Source organism: Dipodomys merriami, unplaced genomic scaffold (assembly GCF_024711535.1).
Source record: "Dipodomys merriami isolate MVZ:Mamm:240054 unplaced genomic scaffold, mDipMer1.0.p SCAF_41, whole genome shotgun sequence".
Classification (NCBI taxonomy): Eukaryota; Metazoa; Chordata; class Mammalia; order Rodentia; family Heteromyidae; genus Dipodomys; species Dipodomys merriami.
In genome coordinates, this window is record NW_027205715.1 from 3,196,633 (window position 1) to 3,223,999 (window position 27,367).

General features: G+C 56.2%; 1 protein-coding gene across 2 annotated transcripts in view; it reads left to right on the top strand.

The window, feature by feature from the left end:
- Positions 1-581: 581 nt before the first annotated feature.
- Cpne2 (copine 2) overlaps positions 582-27,367 on the top strand; it is a 38,166-nt gene continuing 11,380 nt past the window's right edge. Inside the window, exons 1-12 of one of the 2 annotated variants that reach the window (XM_069992354.1) lie at positions 10,549-10,596; positions 10,874-11,001; positions 13,803-14,011; positions 17,044-17,223; positions 19,438-19,512; positions 21,083-21,154; positions 21,802-21,885; positions 21,982-22,071; positions 23,085-23,183; positions 23,572-23,658; positions 24,925-24,984; positions 25,525-25,658. In XM_069992354.1, coding sequence (XP_069848455.1) covers positions 10,550-10,596; positions 10,874-11,001; positions 13,803-14,011; positions 17,044-17,223; positions 19,438-19,512; positions 21,083-21,154; positions 21,802-21,885; positions 21,982-22,071; positions 23,085-23,183; positions 23,572-23,658; positions 24,925-24,984; positions 25,525-25,658 — 1,265 coding nt within the window. In that variant the 5' untranslated portion in view covers position 10,549. Of the gene's footprint in view, positions 773-10,548; positions 10,597-10,873; positions 11,002-13,802; positions 14,012-17,043; positions 17,224-19,437; positions 19,513-21,082; positions 21,155-21,801; positions 21,886-21,981; positions 22,072-23,084; positions 23,184-23,571; positions 23,659-24,924; positions 24,985-25,524; positions 25,659-27,367 lie in introns of those variants that run through there. The other variant, XM_069992355.1, reaches the window with a different exon arrangement.

Genomic DNA, 27,367 nt, shown 5'->3' on the forward strand with positions numbered 1-27,367 from the left:
TCGTTCCGATTGGGCCTGTGCAAGGCCCCGGGGGGCCGCCCTCCCGCCGACGGCCCCAGCTCTCCACGCCGCCCCGCTCCTACCGTCCAGGTTCCAGAAATATGTCATCTCTCCACCGAAAGAACAACACACAAAAAGAACCTTCCCCCGCGGCCGCGTTAGTGCTGCCCAGCGGCCCGGGCCGGGGGAGGCAGGCGGGTCCCGGGGCTGCGTCCCAGGCCGATCCGACCCTGGGGTCCCCGGTTCCGGGCCCACCCGCCCCTCGGGTCCCGCGCCCGCCAGGCTGAGCGCCGAGCGCGCGCGGAGCTCGGCGAGGCCGGGCGCCGAGACCAAGCAGGCCCAGCGCGGGCGCGAACCCGCGCTCCCAGCCCGCACCCTCGGGAGCCGCGCGTGCCAGCCTCGCACCTCCGGGGACCCTCGTCGTGCCCGGGGGCCCCCCGCGGCGGCGGCCTCCGAGCGGGACGACGCCCCCGCTCCAGGAAGTGCCCGCCCCGCCCCGCCTCGCCCCGCGTTCCCCCCCACACCCGCCCTCGGCCGGAGGGAGGAGCCCGAGCCGCCGCCGCCGCCGCCGCCCGCCGGCCCGGGAGGAGGACCGGCTTCGAGCGAGCGAGCGATCGGCGGCGCACGGAGCGGGCATGGCCGCGCGGGCAGCGCCCTGACCCGTCCCGCGCCTCGGGCCCCGCCGAGCGGCGCCGCGCCGGGCGATGCCCCGCGGCCAGGCGCGCGGGTAACGGCCGCCGCGTGGTGAGCAGCGGTGCCCGCGGGGCGCGCGGTGAGTGGGGCCCGGCGGGCGGGGCGGCTGGCGCGGGCGGTCCAGTTCGACCTCGAGGTTCGAGCCGGTGGTGCGGGTGGCGGGGTCGGAGGGAGCCCGAGGACGCCCTCCGAGCCCGCCCGGGGCTCCGCGCTGGGGTGACGCCGCCCCGGCCCGGCCACGCGGGGGCGCTCCGCCCGCGCCCTGACCGCGGGGACCGAGGGACGGGGCGGGCCCGGGAGGGAGGGCCGCCTGGCCGTCGGGCCGGGCCCTGCGGTTTAGGGGTCGGGTGGGAGCCCCGGTCTCCCACGATCGGCCCGGAGGGCGTCCGGGGTCCGCCGCCGCTGCAGGCATGAGGCCGGCCGGCCCCGGGCCCCTGCGCGCCCCTCGCCCCCCACTTCCCCCTCATCCCTGCCTGGCCCGGGATCTGGCAGCTCCCCTGCCCGAAAAGAAAGGGGGAGTGGAGCCGGGCAGCGTCCCAGGAGTCGGAGTGTTTGCAAACTAGTTTTTGCGTAAAAGCTGTCTGGCACCTGTGTGCTAAAAGGATGAAAGGCCTCTGCTTTCTTGCCGGTCTTGCAGGGTGCTCCTTGTTAGGAAGAGGGGGGGCAGGCTTGCCCCTCCCCTTGGTCCCCAGCGCTGCCCCACCTCCGGCTCAGCGAGCTCTGCTGTGGGCGAGGGGCCACCTTGGAGCGGGAGGGCGGGTGCTGGGGTGACAGACCGGTGGGCATCGAAGCTTCATCTTGCTGCCGCCTCCTCCTGCCTCCCAGGCCCTGGGGGAGGGGGCCAGGGCCAGGGGGCTGGGTGACTCCTGTTTTGTCTGCCGCTAGGTTTTGATTATGGAGGGGTGGAGACTATCACCGAGAGGGGGTGGGGGTCGCATCCACCAGGCCGTTGTCTTACAGCTTCTGTGGCTGGTGGCTCCCTTGCCAAGAAAGATCTGGGCTGAGAAGCCCCAGCCCTGACCCCAGGGTCAGGTCCTCCTCCCAGCCTCCCCTCCCTCTGTCCACCACTTGGCCTTCCACACAACCTGGGATGCCACGTTAGGAACAGGACACCCAAGAGCCCAGCCCCCTCCCTGTGGAGACCTGGAGGACGCCGAGGGCTCTGTGGGAGCGCCCCCCCCCAATCTGGACAAGGTTCCATCTCATTCAGTTGCACCCCTCACTGTCCAGTGTGGAGGATGTTTGGATCCCCTGGATCCTCCCTGGCCACTTGGCTTTGATTCCTTTCCGTCCTAAGGTTGGGGACTTCTGTCTGTCTGGACAGGCATTCTGATTGGGGTCTTGTAAGCCCCATTAGCTGAGGCCTGACATACTGGCCATCACAGTGGGGTCATGGGAGACATGGCTGTGCCCTCAGGTCATCTGTAAAATGGGCTCACCGCCAGGGCTACTGGAGGCTGGGCACAAACAAGAAGGAGTGGTTTTACTGACGTCCTGGCGGGGTTGTGATCTCTAGGACTGCCCCTGACGGGTGGCACAGCTCACTGGAGAGAAGGGGGGCATCCAGGCACACTTCCACATGGCAAGACCCAGGGACAAACAACGCTGATGCCGGGGCTCTCCTTGCCCCTGGCACTTCCTGCCTTGGTGCCTGCTCAGTTCCCATTGGGTTTTTTCCATCTGCAAAGGAAGCGGACTTTGACGTGGTCCTGTTTTCACTTGCTGGGTGGCGGAGGCTGAGGTCAGGGGCCAGGAAACAGGGCAGTGTTCTGCAAAGTGAGGATGCTTGGTGTGCCACGCTATGGATCTTAGGTGGTGTTTGAAGGGCTTCTCCTCCCCCGGAATAGCAGGAGAATTAAAAACAGGGGCGTCCCTGATGAAGAGGGAGCCTCAGTTTCCCCACGTGTGCAGTTGGGAGTTGTCTGTGTATCTACATCCTCATTCGGGCAGCTGTGTGTTTCTTGAAAGGTAGTTGTGAGACCCGATTCCATGGCAAAGGGCTTGGTACTGGCTCTGTGACCTGTGCAGGAGGGAAGGGCTGTCATTGGCTGTGTTCATGAAAGTATTAGCCTGTTTGAATCCCTTTGGGGATCTGCTCAATCCCAGCCGGCCCCCTGCGCCCCTCCTGGGGCAGAGCGGTGATCTGCTCTTACCTGGGGCCGGCCTCAGAGGACACAAAGACAACAACTTGGTCAGAGACAAAGGAGCTTTCTAGCAATTCTCTCCCTCCTCTCTAGGGGGGATCTGTGCCAGGTAAGGCCCTTACTGCAAAGCCTCAGGCCATGCTCAGATGCCACGGCCAATCAGGGGTCCCTCTGCCCTCCTCTGGCCCTTCCACACAACTGGGGCTGGCATGTCAGGAGAACACCCAAGAATCCATTCCCTTTCCCCTAGAAAGGATGTGGCCATAGGATCCTGTGGGCTTCGTGGGGGCCTGGAGGCCCAGTCACCCCATAGTCTTGGCAGGCAGTAGCTGGACAGGGTGACCATTTTATCTGATTGTGCCCACCCCTCACCATCAGGATGGACGCTGTCTGTCTGCAGTGCCTCCTGGCCCTCAGCCCCGTGTCTTCCGCCCTCCATGGCCACCTAGCTCTCAGGGTCCCGTGGTTGTTGTGTGTCTCCATCACACCTTCCTCTGGGGTCCGGGAGGACTCCTGGCATGCTTATTTCTCAAGGTGTTTACCACTTTGAAGCCCTCTGTCCACCTGTGTATCTGTTTATTTACTGCCCCTCCTGATCACAGGGAATCAGCTCTACCGAAGGGCAAGACCAGGGCTGGATCCCTGCACTTAGAGCAGCGCCTGGCACAGAGCAGCTGCTCAGTAAATGCTTGTGTAAAGAGGGTGTAGGCCCCTTGGAGCAAAATGAGCCCAGTGGCGCTGGGGGTGGAGCCTAGAAGAACTCACCCTGGAAGTCGGGTGTGGGCATGCTTGGTGCTGGGAGTTGGGTACCTACCAGAGGGCAGTGGACTCACCTGTGGAAAAAGCCATGGGGAAGACTGTGTGTCAGAGAAGAAGGGGTTTGTCTAGCACCAAAAGCCTGGGGGCCAGGAAGGTGGAGGAGGTGGTGGCGGGTAGCTGTTACCACACGGTGCCAGGGCACTGAATGTGCTGGGAAGAGCCCCATCCCTGCGTGGCCTGTGCTAAGTTTCTTGACATGTCTGACTTCTTTCCTTCTCTCCTTACTTCCTTCTTTTGAGTTAGGCCTGACAATTTTTCCTACCCCTGGGAGAGCCTCTCCCCCGCCCCCCACGTTGGCTCAGGGGACAGGATGCTGGGAACCTAGCTGCTCTGGCTGAGCAACACGTTCTGGGTGGCTTCAAACAGCAGAGATTTATTCTCTTCCAAGTTCTGGAGGCTCTACGTCTGAAATCAAGCTGTCAGTACAGCCACTGCTCTGTCCAAAGCTTCCAGGGAGAGCCCCCACCCCTTCCAGCCCTTAGTAGGCCTGGTGCAGCATTCATTGGCTTGTGGCCACATCACAGTCTTCTTCACATAGGTCCTCCTTGTTGTTGTTGTTGTTTTGTTTGTTTGTTTTTTCAATCTTGGGGCTTGAACTCAGAGCCTGGGCACTGTCCCTGAGCTTCTTTTGCTTGAGCCACAGCGCCACTTCCAGCCTTTTCTGTTTATGTAGTACTGAGGAATCGAACCGAGGGCTTCATGCATGCTAGATAAGTACCACTAAGCCATATTCCCAGCCCATGGCTCCTCCTTCTTCCCACTGCCACCTTGCTTCAAGATACCAGGGGAACTTGGTTTATTTGCAACTGTAGTGGCCTAACATTTCCTAGTTCATGTTCTGAGGGACTGCTGGTTATCTTTGTACTGGGGGAGGGTATCCACAGTTCTGCTTATAACAGATAGACTCTTTAACTCTTGTTCCTCAGTTCTCTGATCTGGAAAATGGAGAGATAATAACAAGGCCCACTGGGCACACAGGAGCAGAAGAATTTTGTTGCTACTGTGATCCTGTCTTTTCTGGGGGTACTTACTGGGAGCCAGGGCCTGGGGCTGAAGTGCAGGTGTCTGTACCCTTGGCCCAAGGGACTGGCCTCAGGCGGGCGTGGCTGCTTTCAACCTGGAGGCCCCCCACTTCAGTGTGGCCAGGTGTGGTAGGCAGTCTGAAGCCACTGGGCTGTAAGGACCCATCATAAGAAGGTGATAAGGGGGTTGGAGGCATGGCTCAGTTGGTAGAGTGATAGCCAGTGAATGAAAGCAAAAGCATCAGGTACTGAGGTCGAGTCCTGATCTCAGACCTCAAAAGAAGAAAAGGAAGGTGAGGAGGATCCTCTACAGAGAGACAGGATAAGGGTGCTGGGCACCCACAGAGGGAGCCTGGTGCTTGGGTGTCTTGCTGATTTCCAGGCCTTTTGAACCCAGAGACTGTGGGTGGAGCTGAGGCTGGAAGGATGGAGAGGTCTTTATCGCGCCCCCCTCTCCAAGGCTGGAAGGATTTCACGGGCAGGGAAAATGAGGCACAGAGAGGGAAAGGGCTTGCCTAGGTTTTCAGAGACCCAGGGTTCCTCCATTACTCTTGCCCTGTGGTACCTCCTGTTGGGTGTGCACATCCCAGGGGAGAATCCCTTCCCCAAAGTCCCCCACCACTTAAAGTGAAGCCACGTGGTCACCAGGCCTGCCACCCTCCATTAGCCTAACCAGACCCACTCCTCAGGTCCCCAAAGTGCAAAGTATACCCTGCAGCCCAGGGTATACCCTGCACCAGCCCCTGGGCTCTCAGGGAGGTGGGGGGGGCACCACCAGCACACTTGGCACAAAACGTTGAGGTCCAGAAGGCAGGGGTGGCAGGGCAGGACCCAGCCTTGTCTTCCTGGGGTGGGTGGCTCCTTGCCAACTCTAGGGGGGCGGGGCCTGCAGTGACAGGCTGGGCAGGTCTGGGGGGCGGTCCCAAAGGAGGCCCCGCCCCCAAGGGCCAGACTTAGTGATGAGGTAAGGGTTACTCAGCTTAGTGTGACAGAATCTAGGGACCTGTGGACGCATCAGGACTGATCCCTGATGCAGCCTCATGGCCTGGCTGTCTATATCTCTATTTATCTTCCTAATGGCCTGGCAGCCTGGTGGACTGGGGTGTCTTTGGAGAGCAGTGGCCCATGCCATGGCTAAGGTGGCATTTTGGTTAGTGTATGCTCAGAGAGCCAGCTTGTTCCCTGGGGGCTGCAGGGGTGGGACAGCCAGGGTGCACAGCCAGGACCCCAGAAAATGGGCATCTTGGGGTTGAACCATTCTGGCACCCAAGGATTGGGTTGTAGGATGTTGGGGTTGGGGGGAGATAGCCAGGGCTTTTAGGTGACTGGGAAGCGAGGTCAGGTACACTGTAAAGCCTTTCTGCTCAGATCTTCAAAGAACTTGCAGAATTCCCAGCTCCGGGCGTTTTATCAGCCCCAGCTTCTATAATTCCAAGGTGCTACAGTGGCTTTTCCTTGTCACTCTTCCTCAGGGTCAGTAACTCATCCAGCACGCATTCTGTGACCGGCAGAGGTGACAATAAGATTGGATCCTGCCTTAGGCTTAAGTGATGGTAGGTTCCTTCAGCCTGTTATTATGGAGGTGCCATGCTGGAAGTGGTGTTCTGCAGGGCCCAGGCTTGAGGTAGTGCTGTGGGTCCTTGGGGTTCTCCTTAAACAGTATATTGAAGTAACAGAAAATTCTGCCAGCGCTGGGAACGTGGCTCAGGTAGTAGACTAGCAAATGCAAGGCCCTGAGTTCAGATCCCAGTACAGCCCCCCAAAATTGAATGGCCAGTGAACATGGTGGTGCATATTCTGTAATCCCAGCACTCAGGAGGCTGAAGCAGGAGGATGGAGAGTTCAAGACTAGCCTGGGCTCCAATGCAAGACCCTGTCCCAAAATAAAAAAGGGCTGGGGATGTGGCTCCATGATAGAGAGTTGTCTAGCGTTTGCAAGGTGTTGGGTTCAATCCCCAGCACCAGAAAAGGACAGGAAACTAAAGAAAATAGCCAGCCTGCATGTGAGGGCATGACAGCCCACAGACCAACAATTCCGGGCTCAGCCCCTGGATGCAGGTACTTGGCATCCCTTCTCGTCCGTCACAGGCCACCTGTCCTGCCACTGTCCCTGCTGCCAGCAGCATAGATGTCCGTGTCCGGGTGCGACTTCGTGTAAAGGAAAACAGCCTTGTCCTTCTCTGTCTATCTGCTTCATTCAGTGGGCCTGTGAGGCTGTCCCTGTGCTGGCCGCTTCCGCTGCCCCGGCACGGGCCGTCTGTGTATGCCGTCCGCCATCACCCCTCCTGGTGCTCAGGGTCAGGTGGTTCCAGCCCAGGGCTCTTATGAATAGCATTGCCGTGGAACTTGCTATTGTTGTTCGGCAGTACTGAGATTTGAACTTAGGGTCCCACACTTGTGATACAGGTGCTCTACTACTTGAGCCATGGCCCCAGCCCTTTTTTGTGCTAGTTATTTTTTCACATAAGGTCTCACACTCTTTGCCCAGGCTGCCCTTGGACCATGATTTTTCTACTTTCTCCTCCCACATAGCCAGGATGATGATGATGATGATGATGATGATGTGTGTGTGTGTGTGTGTGTGCACGTGCACGTGCACGTGCACAAGCACACACAATGACACCAGGCTTGTTTGTTGAGTTAGGGTCTCACGAACTTTTATTTATTTCTTTTGGCTTTGGCAGCCCTTGAATGACAACCTTCCCATTTCCACCTCCCGTGTAACTACTGCTGTGGAGATTCTCGCCCATGTCTTTTGGTGAACATCTGTGCTGGGTGTTGCTGGGGTCACCCCAGGGGGAGGCATTAATTTAGCTTTCACAGGCTCTGCCAACCGTTGGTCCTAAATGATTGCACCAATTCCTGTTTCTTCCAGCAACCTGTGAGTTCTTGTTGCTCCAAATGCTTGCCAAAGAGGAGAATTGGGGGGGGGGGTGGAGTTGGGGGAAGAGGGGAACAGGTATTCCGTTTTGCTTTTGGTTTCACTGAGCTGAGATTGGAGAGGAAAACGCTACAGAAGGGTGTGTGGAACAGCATGTGCAAAATTAGGGAGGCATGAAAAAGAATTGCTGGAATTCAGCCAGGGCCCCAGGGGCAAGGGCAGGACCTGGGAGCCCTTGGGAGGGGGGTGGGGCTTGAAGGCCGTGCTGAGAGGGGCGGAGAGCTGAGCCCTGAGAGGCTTCTCTGTGCCAGACATTTAGTCATTTCCATTGGATGGGTAGGAAAACAACAGATGCCCAGAGGCCAGATGACTGGCCCAGAGTCTCATCCATCTGCAGGGCTGATCCTCTCCCAAGTTAAAGTGGTGCTAGCCTGGGAGCCAGGAGGCCGGACTGACTGGGCCAAATCATCCCGCCCCCAAGGCATCATGCCCATATGGAGAATGGTTGTGGTGACAGGCTTTGCCCTGGGGTGCTGGAGCCCCGGGGCTACCAGGAGGCTCCAGAAATTGGAGCTCAGCTTTATTGTGACTCATTTATTTCAGTTCTGCCTCTGTCCGCTTGGTCCCTCCCACCTCCGGCTGTCTTCCTGCTAGCCCTGTGGCGCTGGCCTCTCCGGCTCCCACACCCCAGGGACGGTGAGCCCAGAAGCACCCAGACCCAGTTTCCGCCCCTGGGTGCGCAAGGCCACAGCAATGGCTGTGAACTTGGCTGGACGGTGGGGATCCGTCATCTGGTCAGACCCCAGTCTGAACGTGGCTGTGCCGGTATTTTAAAGATGCGATTAACATTTAAATCGGTAGGCTTTGGGTAAAGCAGATTATCCTCCCAATGTGGGCCTCGGCCCTAGGCTGAGATTCCTCCAAGAAGTCCTGAGACTTCCCGGTCCCCTCCACACCTGCCCATTCCTCAAAGGAAGCCCCTCTGCACACAGCTATGTGCTGGGCTCAGTTTCCCTGGAGAACCTGGAGGGGACCACTGCCCTCTCCATGGCTAGTGGTCACCCTGAGCCTCATCACCTGGGATTTGCGAGGAAGCCTCAGGTCTGGCTAGCCGCTCAGGCCCATCTGGGAGGCGTTTGAGCCCCACCTGAGTACTCAGGAGACCAGAGTGGCCTGGAGGGTTTGCTTAAACGGGGAGGGAGGGAGAGGGGGAGAGGGAGGTACCACCTCTTTCTGCTCACCTCTGAAGGCCGCAGCAGCCTCCTGGGCCCAAGCCTGCCTGGGCTCTGGGGAGACCAGGGCCACCTATCAGGGACCACACGTAGCAGGTAGAGTCCTGAGCGGCTTGGGAGTCCTTGATGTCAGATTAGATCCCATCCCCTCAGGCTGTGTGTCTGAGGTTAGAGTCCTCTGTACTGTCAGAGGTTAGATCACCCCCCATGGAGGCTCTGCTGTCAGAGATTAGAGGTCCCTCCCACTTTCAGGCTATGCTGTCTGAAGTTAGAGCCTCTTTTTCTTTTTAATTAAATTTTACTGTCAAGGTGGTTGTACAGAGGGGATGAGTTACATTCATAACGAGTGCATTTCTTGTCAAACATTGCCCCCCCCCACCGATTTCCTCCCACTTTCCCTCCCTCCCTCCTCTGACTCCCCCCACCCAGCTTCTTTTTAACAGGATCCCCAGCCTCAGTGCCCCAGGGGGTCCAGCTGGGAAGGAGTATGGGTGGTTGTGTCCTGACCACCCTTGTGCCCCCTGGCCCTCCAGCACAGATATGTAGCCTAGAGCCTTATTTCTTGGCCCACCCTCTTTGGTGGCCCCGCCTCCCCAGGAGTTCTGGCATGCTCCCTCCAGAACTGAGCTACAGTTGACCCCACCACCCCCTAGGAAAACACTTTTATTGCCCAATCTTGGGGAGCCAGAGAGGTTAGGTAACTTGCCTGAGGTCACACAGCAGGGAAACAACAGAGCCAGCATTCAGATCACAGCTCTGGTCCTCACTTGAGGCCCAAGTCTCTGTCACTGTGATTGTCACCAGCCACTCTGTCCAGCTTTGCCTCCTTCCTGTCACTGGCCCTGAGAGCAGAAGGATTTTTCATTTTCCAAATATCAAGGCAGGCTTTGATTTTTCCGATGATGTAGGCAGCCTCCCACCGGAAGTCCCACAGGTGCCCTGCCCGCCCCAGGCTTGGCGACATGAAGTCACCACAGCCTTGGCTCTGCGTCCGGCCTCCATCCTTCCTATGCCATAGCGTGGGGCCTCAGTTTCCTCTGTGAAGTGAGTCCCTCTGCTGCTGGCCTCTCAGAGCGGTTCTGAGGGTTCAGGGCCAGAAACTCGGCTTATGGTGACCTTGAACTCGGAGCTGGGGAGAAGACACAGATGGAGGAGCCTCCTGCAGGCTCCCAGCGCCTCATGTAAAAGTGGGGCTGCTGGGCACCCACTTGCAGACCTGCTCTAGTGCCCAGAAAGTGCTGCTGGTGCCTCCCTTGGGAACGTAGCTTTAGGGGACAGATGACAGGCATGTAGACAAATGACAGATGATTTCCCTGTGGAGTGCATGGCTGGTGAAGGAAACAGCGTGGTCCTGAACACATTAGCTGAGTGATGAGGGAAGTCCTCAGAGGATGTGACAGTAAGCTGACAACTTCCCGTCAGGAGAAGACGTGGGAAGTGCAAAGGTCCTGGGGCCAGAATATGGACACCTTTGAGAGCAGAGGGAATGAATGGCAGTTTAGAGGGAGTTAGGATCAGGTGGCAGAAGATGGGATCTGGTTAGGCAGGGCTCCTTTGGCCTGGGGCTCAATGGCAGGAGAACTCAACATGTCTTTTTATTTAATTTTATTTTGAGACAGAGTCTTGCTCTAAAGTCCATGCTGGCCTGGAATTCTTTCTCCTCCTGCCTCAGTCTCCCAAGGGCTGAGATTACAGGGAGGCCCAACCATACCCTGCATCATTGCACCCAGCCCCTGAGTGCTCGCTTGTGGAATGAAAATGCGAACTCGTGACAGGATGAACGCCTCTGTGAGAGGGAGCACTGGGTGTGTGTGGCCGCCTCGTAACCCCTTTTGTGGAACTGGGGTCACCCCCAAAGCCTGTGCCCAGCCAAACCAGGAGTCAGGACCATTCCTCCAGCAAGCCCTGGCTCCCCATGCCCCCTCCTCCTGCCTGAAACCTCAAATTACCTGCAGCTGATGCATCCAAGATGCGCAGGGCAGACCCACCCCCCCTTAATGACACCCTGCGCCTCGTGCTGGCTGGGGCGGGGGGCGGGGGCTGGCCCAGCCCGAGCTGTGGTTTCTTTTTCCATTGCGTCAGGCCCTGGGGTCCGGCCCACCGGCCCCGCTGCCGGGCTGGCACCCACGGCCACTCTGACCCCTCGCCTGCCCCAACTTCAGACATCATGTGCTCCCCATTTCGGGGATCCCGGAGCTTCCTGCCTGAGGGTGAGTGAGAGAGGAGGGACGGGTCCCCTGGGGGGGTGGGAGGGGGGTGAGCCATCCCCTTTCTGCCCACTAGGAAGCAGGAGCTGCGCCCGTGGGAGGGAAAGCTCTGGGGAGTGGTGCTGTGGGGACAGGAAGTCATGTCCCAGAGCCACGTGACCAGACCCACGTGTGTTATCGGACAAGGACGTGAGCAAGGCTGGGCATTGGATCCCACCCTACCCCTCCGAAGGAGCCCAAGCCCAGGATGGGTCTAACACATGGTGGAGGGCCAGCAGTGGAGAGGTGGCAGTGGACTGGTGTCATGCAGGGCTGTGGCCAGGGGTGACCCCTGGAGGAGATGGGGGGGGAAATCACTTGCTTTGTCCCCCCCAGCTCTGCAGCCGTGGTCATAGCCCCATCATCCTCTGAGTTCCAGCCCCCCCTGGCTTTTTTGTCTCCCCCCCACTCCCCTGTGGGTCCACACCATGCCCAGCTGTCTCCCCACCTGAGACCACCCCCCCTGGTTTGTGCATGGCCTTTACCAAGATGTGGCCTTGTCTATGAAGCAGGGTAGTGAGCCTGCTGGCCGGCCCCTTGCTGCACCCTGGCTAGGCTGAGGCCTGGCCCTGCGCAGCGCAGCGGTCTTCCTCCTGCACGCACACCCCCAGCTGGGCGCCGCCAGCCAGCGCACCGTGCACTGGCTGCTCCGGTGGAAACAGACAAGAATAAATCCCATAAGCAAACTGCAGCGCCTGCCCAGTGCTCCAGGCTCATATGATTATAATGAGGTTCTGGGGACACGGTGGGGGGCTTGGGTGGAGGAGGGGACCATGAATGGCTTCATCAGGACTCCCTCCCTACCAGGCAGGCCCTGGGGCAGGAGAAAGGGGACCCACCTCAGGACCCAGCGAGGGCTGTTTCTTGGGGCCAGGGGGCAGGGGCTCCCGCATGGTCCTTCCTGTGGGTGCCAGCAGCTGTGTCTTCTGCATGTGACAATCTGCTCTTCCCACGGCCATAGTTAGCTATTGAAAAGGCAAATCATGCCGGCCCTGGTGACGCACACCAAGCCCAATGACACACAGCCATCCCAGCTCTTGGGAGTGAGGCAGGAAGATCATGAGTTCAAGGTTAGCCTGGGCCACCTAGAAAGACCATATCTTAAGGGAGACAAAAGCAAATTGCTTCGTGCCTCTTAAGACGTGCCACGCGCTCAGCCTGAAGCCCAGCTTCCTGTCGTCCTGGGCCTGTCCACGTCCTTGTCCGCAGCCCTCCCCGTGTTCCTCCAGAGAGGCTGTGCAAGGACTAGAATAAGACTGCTATCTTTCTATGGGATTCCCAGCCCACGCACAGAGCTTGAGACCTAGTAGATGCTCAGGATACACACAGGCCTCAGTTTGCTGCATGCTCACACTTGCTCCTGGGGGACATGCAGGGTCAGCCACCCTGTAGCAAGGGGACAGAATGTTGGATAGAGGAGCTGGAGCCTGACCCTCTCGGGACAGGGATGTGGGCACTGGACTTGTCCCCTGTGTTGCATGCCCAGGCACCCACAGAGCGGAGATCTGATCCCCAGAGTCTTACTGGGGTGTGATGTCAGGAGGACGTTCTGGAAACGGAGGTGTAAGAAGCGATGGTGCTGGTCTGCAAGGCCAAGGCTTGTGATAGCAGGTGGGGGGGAAGGGGTAGACTCAGAGCCCCCTTCCACCTAGAGAGGGCTCCTCACCCATCCCCAGAGAGAAACAGAAACCCCTACTGGGAGCAAATGCCTGTCGCCAGCCTGGGCAGGGGTTTGGGGGAGTCATGGATGAGTGGATGTGTTAGTTCACTGACTCATCTACGGAGTGAGGTGATGGGTTTCCAGTTCACTCATTTAGACGCTCATCCTTCTTCTGTCCAATCAGTGTGTGCTGCAGCATCTTGCTCGCAAGTCACTGTGCCTGGGCAGGTGAGGGGCCACTGTGCTAGACGGTGAGCCAGGCTAGGCTTTGGCTAAGTTACTGGAAATGAATTTCCCAGAGGCCAAAGCAATCACAGCCCTCTGAGCCACTGCACATCTACCATGGCCACGGAACGCCACACATCACACAGCTACCGTAGCCACAAAATACCACACGTCTCACATCTACCGTGGCCACAGAACACCACACATCGCATAGCTACCATAGCCACAAAATGCCATACATCTCACAGCTGCCTTGGCTACCAAATATCCCATCTACCTTGGCCATGGAATGCCACCCATGTCACACCTGCCATAGCCACGGAATGCCACATGCTTCACATTAACCATGGCCGTGGGATACCACACGTATTGGGAAGCCAGGGATCTGTGCCCTTCTTGTGGACAAGGACTTAACCAAAGCAGAGAAAAGCTCCAGCACTTCCTGGCCACGCCTCAGCTGTGTGTTTTTCCCATTCTCGTTCCTTCCAGCCTTGGCCCACGTTACTACCTCACCCCTCACCTTCTGTCTCTACTCTCTTACTTTATTTATTTACTTTTTGTGTGCCAGTTCTGGGACTTGAACTCAGAGCCTTGGCGCTGTCCTTTAGCTCTCTGTACCCATGACTACTGCTCTAACAGTTGAGCCCCAGCTCCATTTCTGGCTTTGGTGGTTAACTGGAGATAAAAAGCCTCTTGGATATGCCTGCTGGCTTCAAGCCTTGCTCCTCAGAGCGCAGCCTCCTGAGTAGCTAGGATTACAGGTGTGAGCCACCAGTCCCCAGATTCTTCCCACTTCTTGAAGGTCAGTGGGTGAGGCTTCCTGGCTGCAAGGTAGCGCAGTGACGTGTGTCCCCTCCTGACCCTCCCTCCTCTCTCCCAGACTGCCAGGAGCTGCTGCTGCCCTCACCCACCCCCATGGCCTACATCCCGACCCCCTCAGCCGCGGGGGTTGCCCCCATGGGCTCCCAGTACTGCGTGTGCAAGGTGGAGCTGTCTGTGAGTGGCCAGAACCTGCTGGACCGGGACGTCACCTCCAAGTCTGACCCCTTCTGTGTCCTTTTCACAGAGAACAATGGCAGGTGGATGGAGGTGAGGCCCTCTGCGGGCATCTGTGGTGGAACAGGGTGGTCCATGGCTGGGCTGGGGGCTCCTTCGGGATCCAGGCAACCCTTGGAAGTAGGTGCGATGTGGGCTGGCAGAAGGGGATTCCTTAGACAATCATTACTCTTACATTTTTCTTTTATGTATATTTAAGGGTGGGAGCATGGCTCAAGTGGTAGAGTACTTGCTTAGCAAGTGTCAGGACTCTGAGTTCAAATCTGAGTACTGCAAAGAACATATATGTCTTTTAAGCATATTACTTAAAATAACTCTATGTCTAAATTATTGTCACACAGAAGTGTATGTTTTATTTGTCATTTTATGTCACAATAGTTTTAGCATTATATTATATGATTAAAACTTTTGGGAAGCCCAGATGGCTCACACCTATAATCCTAGCTCCTCAAGAGACTGAGATCTGAGGATCACATTTCAAAGCCAGCCTGGGCAGGAACATCTGTGAGACTCTAATCTCCAATAAACCACTCAGAAAACCAGAAGTGGTGCTATGTTCAAGTGGTAGATTACTGGCCTTGAGCTGAAAAGCTCAGGGACAGCACCCAGGCCCAGAGTTCAAGCCCCCCCCGACTGACAAAAAACAACAACAACAAAAAACTTTTGGAGGCTAGAGTATAGCTTAAGTGATAGAGCCACTTGGTTAGTTAAGAAAAGCCTCAACTTAAAAAAATACAAAAACTTAGCCGGGCTCTGGTGGCTCATGCCTGTAATCCTAGCTACTCAGGAGGCTGAGATCTGAGGATCCCGGTTCAAAGCCAGCCCAGGCAGGAAAGACTGTGAGACTCCTATCTCCAATAAACCACTAGAAAAACGGAAGTGGCTCTGTAGCTCAAGTGGTAGAGCGCTCACCTTGAGCTGAAGAGCTGACGGACAGCGCCCAGGCCCAGAGTTCAAGCCCCATGACAAAAAAAAATACAAAAAACTTTCATAGTTTTGCAAAATGCTAATTTGCGTGTGTGTGTGTGTGTGTGTGTGTGTGTGTGTGTGTGTGTGTGTGTGTGTGTGTGTGTGTGTGTGTGTGTGTGTGTGTGTGTGTGTGTGTGTGTAACAGCTGGGGTTTGAATTCAGGACCTAGGAGCTCTCTCTTAGCTTTTTCACTAAAGGCCGGTGCTCTACCACTTGAGCCACAGCTCCACTTTTGGCCTTTTGCTGGTTCATTAGAGATAAGAGTCTCACAGACTTTCCTGTTCAGGTTGGCTTCAAACTTTGATGCTCAGATCTCAGCCTCCTGAGTAGCTAGGATTACATGTGTGAGCCACCGGCACCCAGTGCTCACTTCCACTCATAACCCCTTCTCACTTTATTTTGTAATGAGCACACAGTCCCCAAGAAAGGCAAACAGGAAACTTGGGCATCTGCCTGGGAACTAGTTCAGGCCTAGCCATGCTACTTCCAGTGTGGCTTTAGGCAGGTGGTTGCCCCTTTCTGAGCCTTCTCTTCACCTTTGAAATAGGGCTGACAGCAGAGGGCCCCAAAGCTGGGGACATTGCAAGGTGTCCCAGTCAAGGACACCTAAGCTACAAGACTGGCCTGAGGGCCAGGCAGAGAGGCAGCCCGGGAAGGATTGAGAGACCTACACTGCTCACACCGCCAGAGGTTAGGAGACTTGCTTCATTTCCCGGTCCAAAAGGAAACGGCATCTGTTGTGGGAAGTTCAGAAAGTTCAGATGACCCTAGAGAAGCCAGTGGAGATGTGTTGGTCACCTCTGAGGAGGAGCTTCTATTACCAGCTTAGGGTCCTGTCCAGTCTGCGTGTGTGTAAAATTTCCAAGAGCCCCGGGCCATGGTGGGCGGCTAACTGAAGAGCTGAAGCTAGGCACTGGTGGCTCACACTATAATCCTACCTGCTCTGGAGGCTGAGATCTGAGGATTGTGATTTGAAGCCAGCCCACAGAGAAGGCCGTGTAAGACTCTTATCTCCACTTAACCACTCAAAAAGAAAAGAAAAGAAAAAGAAAAAGACAAAAGTGGCGCTGTGGCTCAAAGTGGTAGAGCACTACCTTTGAGTGGAAGAGCTCAGGGACAGCACTGAGGCCCTGAGTTCAAGCCCCATGACCAACAAAATGAAAAAGAAAAAAAGAAAGGAGCTGGGTTTGTTCGCCAAGGGGATCGAGCCCAGAGTGGGTAGGGGCTACCCTGGGCTACCTGGCATGATGGCATACAGATGGAAGACAGACAGAGGGACCGCCCTGGGCTCTGGGGAGCGCCCCAGGCCAGTTTAGGCGAGTCTGGAGCACAGTCCTCCCTACCAGGTCCATGGAACTCCTGCACCCTCTTTGGGAATGAAATCTCCCTTCTTAGGGCTCACCTGGTCCCCAGCCATCTGTGTGCCCCCCACCTTCCCCAGCCCGGCCACCCTGGCTATAAATAGCACAGGCCAAGACCTCTTCCATCCCTGCCTTGGAAATGGCCCAGGTGAGAGGGAAAGTCAACACCGGCCAGGCCCCCAAAATAGACTGTCACCCACACTCCGTGGTTTGCGGCCTCAGGGTCCAGAGGTCAAGAGACAGGGTTTCTGTTCCGGTCAGTGCTGCCAGGTACCCACCCACAATACCTCCCAGCTTGGGGGTCTCCCACAGGGAGTGTGTCAGCTGTGGAAGTCCCTCATTCTATGCAAGATGTGAACATCTGGAGTGTGGTAACCCTGACCCTCCCCACCCTACCCACCCCCCGCACCCCTCCCTCCTATTTCTGTGTAAAATGTATAGGAGCAAAGAAAGGGCTTCAAAGGTATAAAGTGTTAAAGCCTCCATTTTTCAGCAGTGGGAACTGAGGCCTAGCTGGGGAGGGGAATTTGTCCTCTTGTCACTGGCCCAGGCCAGGCCAGGGCCTGACCTCTGACCCTGGCACCAGGGAATGAAGCAGGGCTGTAACAGTCAGGCCTGGGTTTTGACATTTGGCTCTGCCGTTCAAGCTTGGGTCCATCCCGTGACCTCTGTGTGCTTCTGTGTGGAAGGAAAAGGTGGACACTGACTCCTCTGCTTCCCTGCCCCCTGTGCCAGTACGACAGGACAGAAACGGCCATCAACAACCTCAACCCTGCCTTCTCCAAGAAGTTTGTCCTCGACTACCACTTCGAAGAGGTGCAGAAGCTCAAGTTCGCCCTGTTTGACCAGGACAAGTCCAGCACGCAGCTGGACGAGCATGACTTTCTGGGCCATTTCTCCTGTAGCCTGGGCACGGTCAGTCCAGCTCCTCCCTCGGGCAGGCGTGGGGCGCTGCCCTCAGTCTCTCCCTGCTGGCTCCTTGTGTGTGGATGTGGATGGCCGGGGAACCAACAGGCCCAGAGGGAATGTGGCTGGGTGGAGTGGGTCCAGGCTGGAGACCTGCCGGCAGCGGCAGCCATGCCCTGTGGCAGCCTGAGCAGGGATCTGGTGATTAGAAGTCATCAGGTGTGGGCTGGCTCAGCACCACAGCGCCCACCTCATAGGCACAGAGTCCTAGGTTCTATCCCTAGTGATGTGAAATTCATCAGGCGTGGTCTTTTTGTTGTTGTTTGTTTGTTTTTTGTGGGGCCTGGGCCTGGGCGCTATCCCTCAGCTCTGCAGCTCAAGGCAAGTGCTCTACTGCTTGAGCCATAGCACCACTTCTGGTTTTCTAGTGGTTTCTTGGAGATAAAAGTCTCACAGACTTTCCTGCCCTGACTGGCTTTGAACCAGGATCCTCAGATCTCAGCCTCCTGAGTAGCTAGGATTACAGGCGTGAGCCACCTGCACCTGGCCTTCCTGAGCATCTTTGTGCTCAAGGATCATGCTGTACCATTTGGCCACAGTGCTACTTTCTTTCGGCTTTTTCTGAGTAGTTTATTGGAGATAAGAGTCTCATGAACTTTCCTGCCCAGCTGGCTTGGAACTAAGATCCTCAGATCGCAGCCCCCTGCGTAGTTAGGATTACAGGCGTGAGCCACCAGCACCCAGCTCAGGTATGGTCTTGGTGTCCTGCAGAAGGAACAACGAGACACCCATGCTTGCCGTCCCACCTACTGTGTGGCCTTGAGTGCTTTTCTTTTCCTCTCTGAGCCACACTTCCCTATCCAGCTCAGTCCTGGGCTCTGATGCTGGAGTCTAGGCAGGACAGAGCCAGAAGCCCCCCACCCCAGTCTCAGTTCTTATGGCTTTGTCTCATTTCTGTTTGTTTGTTTTGTTTTTTAGCATTTTGGCTACTACCGGGATTTGAACTTAGAACCCTCCAACTGCTCAGTTTGCTTCACATGCCTAATGCTCTATCACTTGAGCCATGCCTCCAACTCAGCTTTTTGCTGATTAATAGGAGATGTAGTCTTGAGGTCTTTTCTTCTCAAGCTGGCTTTGTACTGTGATCCTCTAGAGCGTCTCTAGAAAGTAGCCAGGCTTATAGGCATGAGTGAACTGGCAGCCAGCTGAATGCTCTTAGACAAGCCCTCACCTCCTTCTGGACCTCAGTTTCCCCAAATTTCACTTCAAGATGATGGTTATAAGTCTGTCTAGCCTAGAGGAATGGTAAAGGAATGAAACAGAAGATTAGAAGCCAGATGTCATGGAATCACAGTTTGTAAGCCTATTATTTGGGAGGCTGAGGCAGGAGGATAGCAAGTTAGAGGCTAACCTGGCCTACATAGGTCTGAAGAAGAAAAAAACTAAAAAGGTAATGCAGGAGCAGGTCTTAAAGACATAGGTGGGGCAGGGAACCCACACGGGCCAGGACAGCAGCCCAGAGCTTGGTGCTAGGCAGGGCAGGGATGGACACACAGCCTCGGGCTGAAACAGCTGTGCGACTTTCCCTGAGCCACTGCCCCCAGCCGTGTCTCCAGTCCTGTCTGCCCATCCCTGGCCAGGCCAGGCCTAGGCTGAGCCCCCCCTCTGCTCTAGAGGGCAGGGGAGCTGGTGATACAGTGTTTGGGGTACACTGTAGACTGGGTACCTTGTCATGAAGTGGGGTGCAGCGGACAGGCACACCCACGAAGAGCTTTTCAGTGGGTCTCTTCCGTGCACCCCTGGGTGCATGTGTTATCAGCTGGACATATGGAAATAACATGGGAAACATCACAGTTTGCCCTGTGCGTGGGGGCTCCCACCGAGGCAGGCGGGGTCTGTGCATGTGCTGGGGAAGACCTTGTGGGGTGAGCCCTGCAGGGAGCTTTATCCAGAGAGCAAGCCAGCTCCGTGCCTGTTAGACTGCCAGACCTAGCTGTGGGACCCTGGGAGAGTGGCTTCCCTTCTCTGGGCTTTCCCAGCTTGGCAAATGCTGGTCACTGTGCCATTGTGCCCAGGATCCTGCACCTGCGGTTAAGCCAGTCTTGGCAAGAGGCAGCAGGTGGACTGGCCGTTAAGGACCCCCTGCCCCTGAGAGCCTTCCCCACCACCACCCTGAGCCCTTCCCCCATCTCTTGTTTCCACCCCCACCCCCACCCCTTTTAGATTGTCTCCAGCAAGAAGATCACTCGGCCTCTGGTGCTGCTGAATGACAAGCCCGCAGGGAAGGGCATGATTACGGTATGGCTCCCCCTCCATCCTCCCCCCTCCCCCCGCCCTCCCCCATCAATGGGCTGCTCCTCTGGAAGATAATCACCAGCTTTGTTGGGAGTAAAAAGGCCCAACTTACAACTTAGCAACAGGTCTCTTAGCAACGGCTCCTGGCTCCACAAATACCGCGCTGGGGGCTGCCGTGCTGGGGGGGGCTGCCAGTCAGAAGGCCCCACACTCAGCAGTTCCTGGGTCAGGAGCTATCTTCTCATCCCAGGGGTCTCCAGCATCCTCACAGCGCCCTCCTCCCTGTACTGCCCCCCCCCCCCGCCTTCCTCCCCTGGGCTTTCAGCAGCCTGGCGCACACACACACACACACACACACACACACACACACACACACGCACAGGGCTCTGATCGAGTATGTGATGCACAGTGATTTCAGCGATGCGCAATGATTTCCCCCTGGGATGCGCAGTGATCTCAGCCTTGCACAAGCCCTTCCTGCAGAGGATTGCCTCCTTCCTCGGAGCCCTAGAAAGCAGCCCCCCCCCCCATTTCACAGATGAGGGCAGTGAGACCCGAGGAAGCCCCTGAGCACATCTCCCAAGGCAGCTGACCCCTGCAATGTGCAGTCTATGTCTGTCTGTCTGCCCCTCCCTGGCCCATGCTGCCCACGGCGGATGAGAGCCATGCAGGACCCCACCCTCCCGCACTTAGCTCTCATTCCTTTACTTCATGCCCTGGGTTCAAGGCAAACCGACTCCATCCATCCTGTCCCCTGAGCATCCTAGACTGTGTGCAAGGTGCCCAGCCTCCGCGCTAGGCCTCCTTTCTGGCCTCCTCTGGGAAATGGGGTGATGCTAGGTTCTGCCCTCCCATGAGGCCAGCTGGAGGACCGAAAGGGGAGAGGCTGTGGTGCCTGAGGCAGAAGACTAGCTTGCCTTGGGAGGCCATCTTGGAGGCCGAGAAGTGAGAGGAAGCCCTAGCCAGGCTGAGAGGACTTCAGCCTGCTTGTGTTGCTGGAGGAGGGGGGGTCAGGGCCGCCAGAGAGGACTCTTGGCAGCCTTCAGGTCACAGCCGGCTGGGCTGTGGTTAGAGGTCCATGGCTGTGGAGAAGACAGGACAGATGGCCAGTGGATGGGACACCTCAGGGTGTTTAGCTGGCTCGTACCCTTGCTGGGGGCCTCATTTTCCCCAGCTGCACAGTGCAGATGCTGTAGCACTGGTCCCTTGGCCCTCTGAGGATGGTGGGGACTACAGAGGGAGCCTGGGGAGACTGTACTACACTCTACTCCCAAACCTCTCCCCACGGCTCAAGGACCTCCCTGCCCCCAATCTGGTCCCTGGGTCATCTCCCCCACACCCTAAGCCCCCTCTCCTGAGCCACACGGAGTCGCTTCTAGTTGCTCATAGCTGGATGGGATTCTAGAAACTGGAAACCAAGATTTGAGGAAGCCCAGAGACCAATCCACTTTCCTGCACCCCGTCCCCCTTCCAAGGCCAGACAAGTTGGATCTGGGGCACCCTGCACCCACTGTGCCTGGCTAGTTGAAGAGTGGGAGTAGCTGGCACCCCCTCATTACCCCCTACCTTACAGATCGCTGCCCAGGAGCTGTCAGACAACCGGGTCATCACTCTGAGCCTGGCAGGCAGGAAGCTGGACAAGAAGGTGAGCAGCATGGGAGGGCTTGTGTGAGAACAGGGGTCCCGTTCCTTGCCACAGATTAAACCAGGAGCCCTCTCGTCTCAGGACCTTCGCACTTACACTCAGTCTTTCGCTCTTCCTTAAACATTCTCATGATTCTCGTGGTGCCCTCTCTGATGCTCTTCCACACGACCTCTGACACCACATGACCTCTGACACCTCATGGAAATGGCAGCAGCCTTGGTCAGCCCGCCCTCCCACATTTCCATTTCTAATGGAGACTCTACTCATTTTGCTTTCCATCTACTCACTGGCATTTAACCTCTTTACAGGATCTCTAAAGGCCATCGATCCCGTCAGTAATTCCTTCAACAACATAGTTGTTATTTTCAGCCTCACTAAAATAAACTCCTGTCTGGGTAGCCTGGGCCTATACTGGAGGTGGGGGAGGGGGCTGAGGTCCTTCTGTGCCATAGAGGCTTTGGCTCCAGCATTCTTGGATTCTCAGGCTCAGCAGGGCTGCAGCTGCCCCAGTCTCTTACCTAGCTTTACAGAGTCCAAAGGGAAGGGGCCAGGCTGGCCCAGCTGTGCAATGGGAGGTGTCCAGGCTACATCATGCCCAAGTCAAGCCGTGTGTGTCCCTTGCTCATGTCCTGTCTCCCCTCCCACAGGATCTCTTTGGGAAATCAGACCCGTTTCTGGAGTTTTACAAGCCAGGGGACGATGGCAAATGGATGCTGGTGCACAGGACTGAGGTGGGTGTGGGGCCTGGGCTATCACAGAGGGCCCCCATCTCTGCAGCCCCATCCTCACTGGGCCTGAGCGCAGTCCTGCCCCTCGCTGCCCCGCAGGTGATCAAGTACACACTGGACCCCGTGTGGAAGCCATTCACCGTGCCCCTGGTGTCCTTGTGCGACGGAGATTTGGAGAAGCCCATCCAGGTAATGGGCTCAGGGGCCTGCACCTCGCCCTGCCCGAGATTTCACTAAGATAGCCCCCCTCTTGCAGGGTGGGCGTGGGAAGCTGGGTCCTGTGTTTCCCTAGATAGGGTCTCCCAGAGCCCTGCTTCTACAATGCCCGTCCTTCCAGAAAGCCTGCGGCACTGTTGGCTGGGATTATAAAGACACACCTGCCCTGCAAGTATGGTCACAGGAGGACTGTGGCCACTGTCTCTCTAAAAGGATGGGGGTGTGGATGGTTCCAAAGCACTTGGGCCCTGGTCCCTGGTGATTGCTTGGTGCTGTTGAGGCTTTGGCCGGGTTTTACTCTCTGAGCTTCTGAGTACCTGTCAGTAGGATGGGTGTAACAGTCTCTGCCTTCAGCCTCCCACTATCATGGCCGCTGTCACCATCTCAGCTAAGAAGAGCAGTCTAAGCTGGGTGATGGATGGCTCACACCTATGATCCTAGCTACTCAGGAGGCTGAGATCTGAGGATTGTGGCTCAGAGCCAGTCTGGGAAGGAAAGTCCAAGAGATACTTATCTCTGGTTAAGGGCCAAAAAGCTGGAAGTGGAGCTAAGCCTTGAATGAAAATGCTAAAGGACAGCGTCCAGGCCCTGAGTTCAAGCTCCAATGATGGCACAAAACAAATTGTTAAAAAAAAAAAAAAAGCCAGCCTGAGCAGAAAGGTCATGTGACTTTTTTCCAAAATTAGCCAGCAAAAAGCTGACCTGGAGGCATGGTTCAAGTGATAGAATGCCCACCAAGAAAGCAAGCTGAGTGAGGCCCAAAGTTCAAAAGCTAATAGGAGCCGGAAGATCCCAACCAGAGAGGACCAGGTCAGCGGTGTCGGGAGGTGAGCTCTGTGCACCTGGAGCCTCCTTCCTGGCTAGTCCAGAAAGGCTTCCTGTAGGAGGCATCGCTGGAGCCCCAAAGACATTGAGACAGATGCTAGGGTTTTCTCGAGGTCCTGACACAGGACAGCCCCGAGGTGACCATGCTGGGCCCACCCCAGGTCATGTGCTACGACTATGACAATGATGGTGGCCACGACTTCATCGGTGAGTTCCAGACTTCCGTGTTGCAGATGAGTGAGGCTCGCGACGGCGTCCCGGTGAGCTGTGGGCCCCCGTCAGCCACCTCCGGGGCCCCGGGGCTCTGAGTCAGGCGCACTGGGGTTTAAATCCTGCCTCTTCCTGAGCACTTCTCACGGTGCCTGAGCCTCAGTTTCTCCGTCTGTCTGGGGGGCAGAGGTGTAGGGCAGGATGAAGTGAGATGGAGCAGGCCTGGCCTGTGGCGTGTAGTCACAGCTGTTCTTAAGCCCAAGGTCAGGCCCTGGGCTCTGAGCATGGTCGGGGCCTGGAGGGGCAGTTGCGAGTCTCCTGCCGTGTCGGGCACGGGGCCAGCTGTCCCGTGTCATGGCAGGGATGGAGACTCGGGAGGGTTTGTGGGGGTCTGACCCCACTCAGCCGCAGCTGAGCCTCTCTCCGCTCCGGTGGCAGCTGGAGTTGGAGTGCATCAACCCCAAGAAGCAGAGGAAGAAGAAGAGCTACAGAAACTCTGGTGTGATCATTTTGCGCTCCTGCAAGGTGAGTGGCGGGAGCACTGCGGATGGGCATCCTACCACGCATCAGTGAGGCCTGGCGTCAGGTCTGCCCCTGCCATGCATTGGCTCACTGAGCCTCCGTCTCCACATCTGTAAGAGTGGGTAGGTGAGCAAGATAGAGCATGGACGATTCACCTCATATTCCCTCTATCCCTGGTTGCAAATTGTTAGCAGTCACCGCTGCCATGCCCACCGCTGGTGGCTTACTCAGTGCATGCTGGGCATTGGTGGGCAGGGGACCAGGGATGGGGCACTTTCTTCCCTAGCATCAGTGAGGCCCAGGCACCTGTGGTCCCCAAGATATAGCTGGGCCACTGAGGCCTACAATGCAGCAGAGCTCACAGCAGAAGTGGCCACGCTGTTGTCATGGATAGGTGGTGGTCACCTACCTGCTGGACAGGTAAGACATTAGGACAAGAGCCCTGGGCTAGACAGCAAGAGCCTGGGCTTGGGTATAAGGTAAGGTACAGGGCTTGTGTGACTGCTTTCTCAGAGGCCAGTCAGGCCCTGACGTCCATTTCTAGTCGGGACACCAGCTGTCATGGGATCGTCACCACGCTTCAGTGGCAATGCCACAAAAATTCATTCTGCAAAGACCAGGCACCATTTCTGTCCTCATTTCCCACACATCACTCCATCACTCCTCTCCTTTTTTCCTGCTCAGCCTTTCCCTCTCCCCCATTAATGAGCTTAAATGAACTTCTCCCATGTCCGTGGGAGAAAGCATCCAACGCCACTGAAATGGAAAGGCCAGTGCACCCGTGCCAGGAGGAGGCAAGGCCAGCCAAACGGATGCAGTCAGGAACAACTTCATTAACTCATGAGGAGGCCATGGCCCCAGGCCAGGACTCCTGTTTAGACAGCATTTAGGGCTGGGAGGAGGTTAGGGACCAGACAACACTGAGTAAGGAGACTTGCACCATGGGGTAATTGATTAATGCTGGCACTGGGACCCTGCCTGGAACTGTGTGTCTGCACACACGTGCACACACACACACACACACACACACACACACACACACACACACACACACACACACACACACACACACACTCATGCTAGTATCCCTGCCCACTGACAACTGTCTTCTGAGGCCTTTATTGCCAAGAGCTCTGGGATTTGTTGTAATTAGATCAATCTCATCTGCTGGTTTTGGCCTCCTGGTGGCTACCAACGTGGGGACATTGAGTGACACCTCCCTGAGGGCATGGGTGACCAGTGTGACCCACTGAGTTCTACTTCTTCCAGATTCACCGAGACTACTCCTTCCTGGACTACATCCTGGGTGGCTGCCAGCTCATGTTCACCGTAAGTCCTTTCTCCCCAGCCTCCCGGGGACTTAGGCTTTATTGCCACAGAAGGGATTTGAGCTAAACCTCAGGAAGGACTTTCCAGGGGCAACAACATGTCTGGCCCCAGAGGAGAGGGCACAGGTGGCTTGGGTTTGGGGTAAGGATCTGGGAGAGGTTCAGTGGGGCAGAGGCAGCTTAATAGGGCCAGGAAAAAGGATTAGGGGAAAAAAAGCTGGCCCAGGTCTTCAGGCCCAGGAAGCCTTACAGATAAAGGTCTGGGAACAGGAACAGTTGAAAGGGTGGGTAGATGATAGTGAGGAGACCAAGGAGCCAGAGGGCTATGAATTTGTCTGGTATCACACCTGGGCAGTAGACTGTATGTTTGGGCAGGAGGGAGCTATGGATGGTGTTAGAGCTGAAGAGTGATAGAATCAGACACTTCTGGCTTCAGGCCATGTTATATAGAGGCTTGGGGCTTGGAGACCAGTGGTATTCCGGGGTCCCTTCAGCCTCTTCCCAGCAGCTATGTTGAGTGGCCTTTCTCCCTACTCCACAGGTGGGAATAGACTTCACAGCCTCCAATGGGAATCCCCTCGACCCTTCTTCTCTGCACTATATCAACCCCATGGGCACCAACGAATACCTGTCAGCCATCTGGGCGGTGGGGCAGATCATCCAGGATTACGACAGGTAAGCTTGGAGAGGACTCTGCCGGTCTGTTATTTTCCTGTAGCCTGGGGAGCTGGCTTGCCACCTCCAGGAAGGACCCTGTGCAGGAGGGAATCTGATCTGCACAGTGTCAATGGCTGGCCACGTGGTATTCTTGTGGTTATTGCCCCTTCCTGTACCTGGGCAGATCTTGCTAACTGATTGCCCCACTCTTACTTACCAAGCCCAGATCCACACTGGGATCCTTGTCCTCATAGTACATCACAAAGCCAGTGGGAAAGAGAGGAAGGGACAGTGAGACTCATCACTGTTGCTATAGCCTTTCTTTTATAGCTGGGAAAAGAAGAGGCCAAGGTGCTTGAATGCACACAGAACAGGGTGGATGTACCCCAAGCATCACTGTTCTAACAGTCTCAGTCCTGTGCAGAACTTATATAGGACAGTCTCCTGGGGCCCCTCTTCCCACCCTGGGTCTTGGATGGGGGCTGAGAGGATGGTCACTGAAGGAGGGAACCATGATCACAGATGGTGCCAGGAAATGGCACTTTAAGAGCAAGGGAGAAGGCAGCAGATGTCAGAAATGGGCGAGTAAAGAGCAGGCTCTGGGGCTGGGAATGTGGCATAGTGGTAGAGTGCTTGCCTAACATGCGTGAAAACCTGGGTTCAATTCTCAGTAGCACATAAACAGAAAAAACTGGAAGTGGCGCTGTGGCTCAAATGGTAGAGCGCTATCCTTGAACAAAAGAAGCTCAGGAACAATACTCAGGCCCTGAGTTCAAGCCCAGGACTGGCAAAAAAAAAAAAAAAAAATGCAGGCTTAGAAGCTCTGTGTACTTAATCTCCTAGAGAGAGGCAGCTTGGGAACAGAAGGCCTCCGGGGACCCAGGGCCTGAAGGTGGCTGTGATTCCAGGTCCCACTAAGAGAAGTACAGAAGCCAAGAAGCTGGTGACTCACACCTATAATCCTGGCTACTTGGGAGGCTGAGAGCTGGGGTTTGAGGTTCAAAGCCAGCTCAGGCAGGAAAATCCAAGAGACTCTCATCTCCAATAAACTGCTAAGAAAGTCAGAAGTGGAGCTGTGGCTCAAGTGCACTAGCCTTGGGCAAAAAAAAAAAAAAAAAACAGCTCAGGGACAGCCCTGAGTTCAAGTCCCAGGGTACCCAGACACAGAGAGAGATAGAGCAAGAGATACAGCATGTGGAGTGAGGGAGGTGAAAGTTCAATCTGCACTGTCAAGTGTAGACCCTGGTCTTGCTGCTGTATAGACTCTCTTGTTCACTGACCAGTTAGGCCCTTCATTTGGCCATCAAATAGGTATTCCAACATGGCCAGGCCCTGGTGAGCTCAAGGCACCGAGTTTGAGCCACCATCACCTTCCACCGAGCTCATTTAAGCTACCTTCTTACTGGTCTGTCTCCCTTGCTCTACACTGACAGCTTCATGACAACCCTCCAGGAGCCTAACTAAAAGAAGGAGGAAGAAGAAAGCATTGGAGTTCTTTGAGACATGTTTACATGTGAGGCAGGAGGCTCTGAGAACACCAATAAGAGGCATTTAATGGGGTATAAGGGCCCATCCATGGCCCATAGAGAGAAGGAGCCATTTCAGTTGGGTTTTAGAGGACAAATAGGAGTTTGCTAAGAGGGAAAAGATTGGGGACAGGTGGGACACAGCCAAATTGAGGTTGAGACAAGGAGGCATCCTATTGTGTGTGAAGAACTGCAAATGAT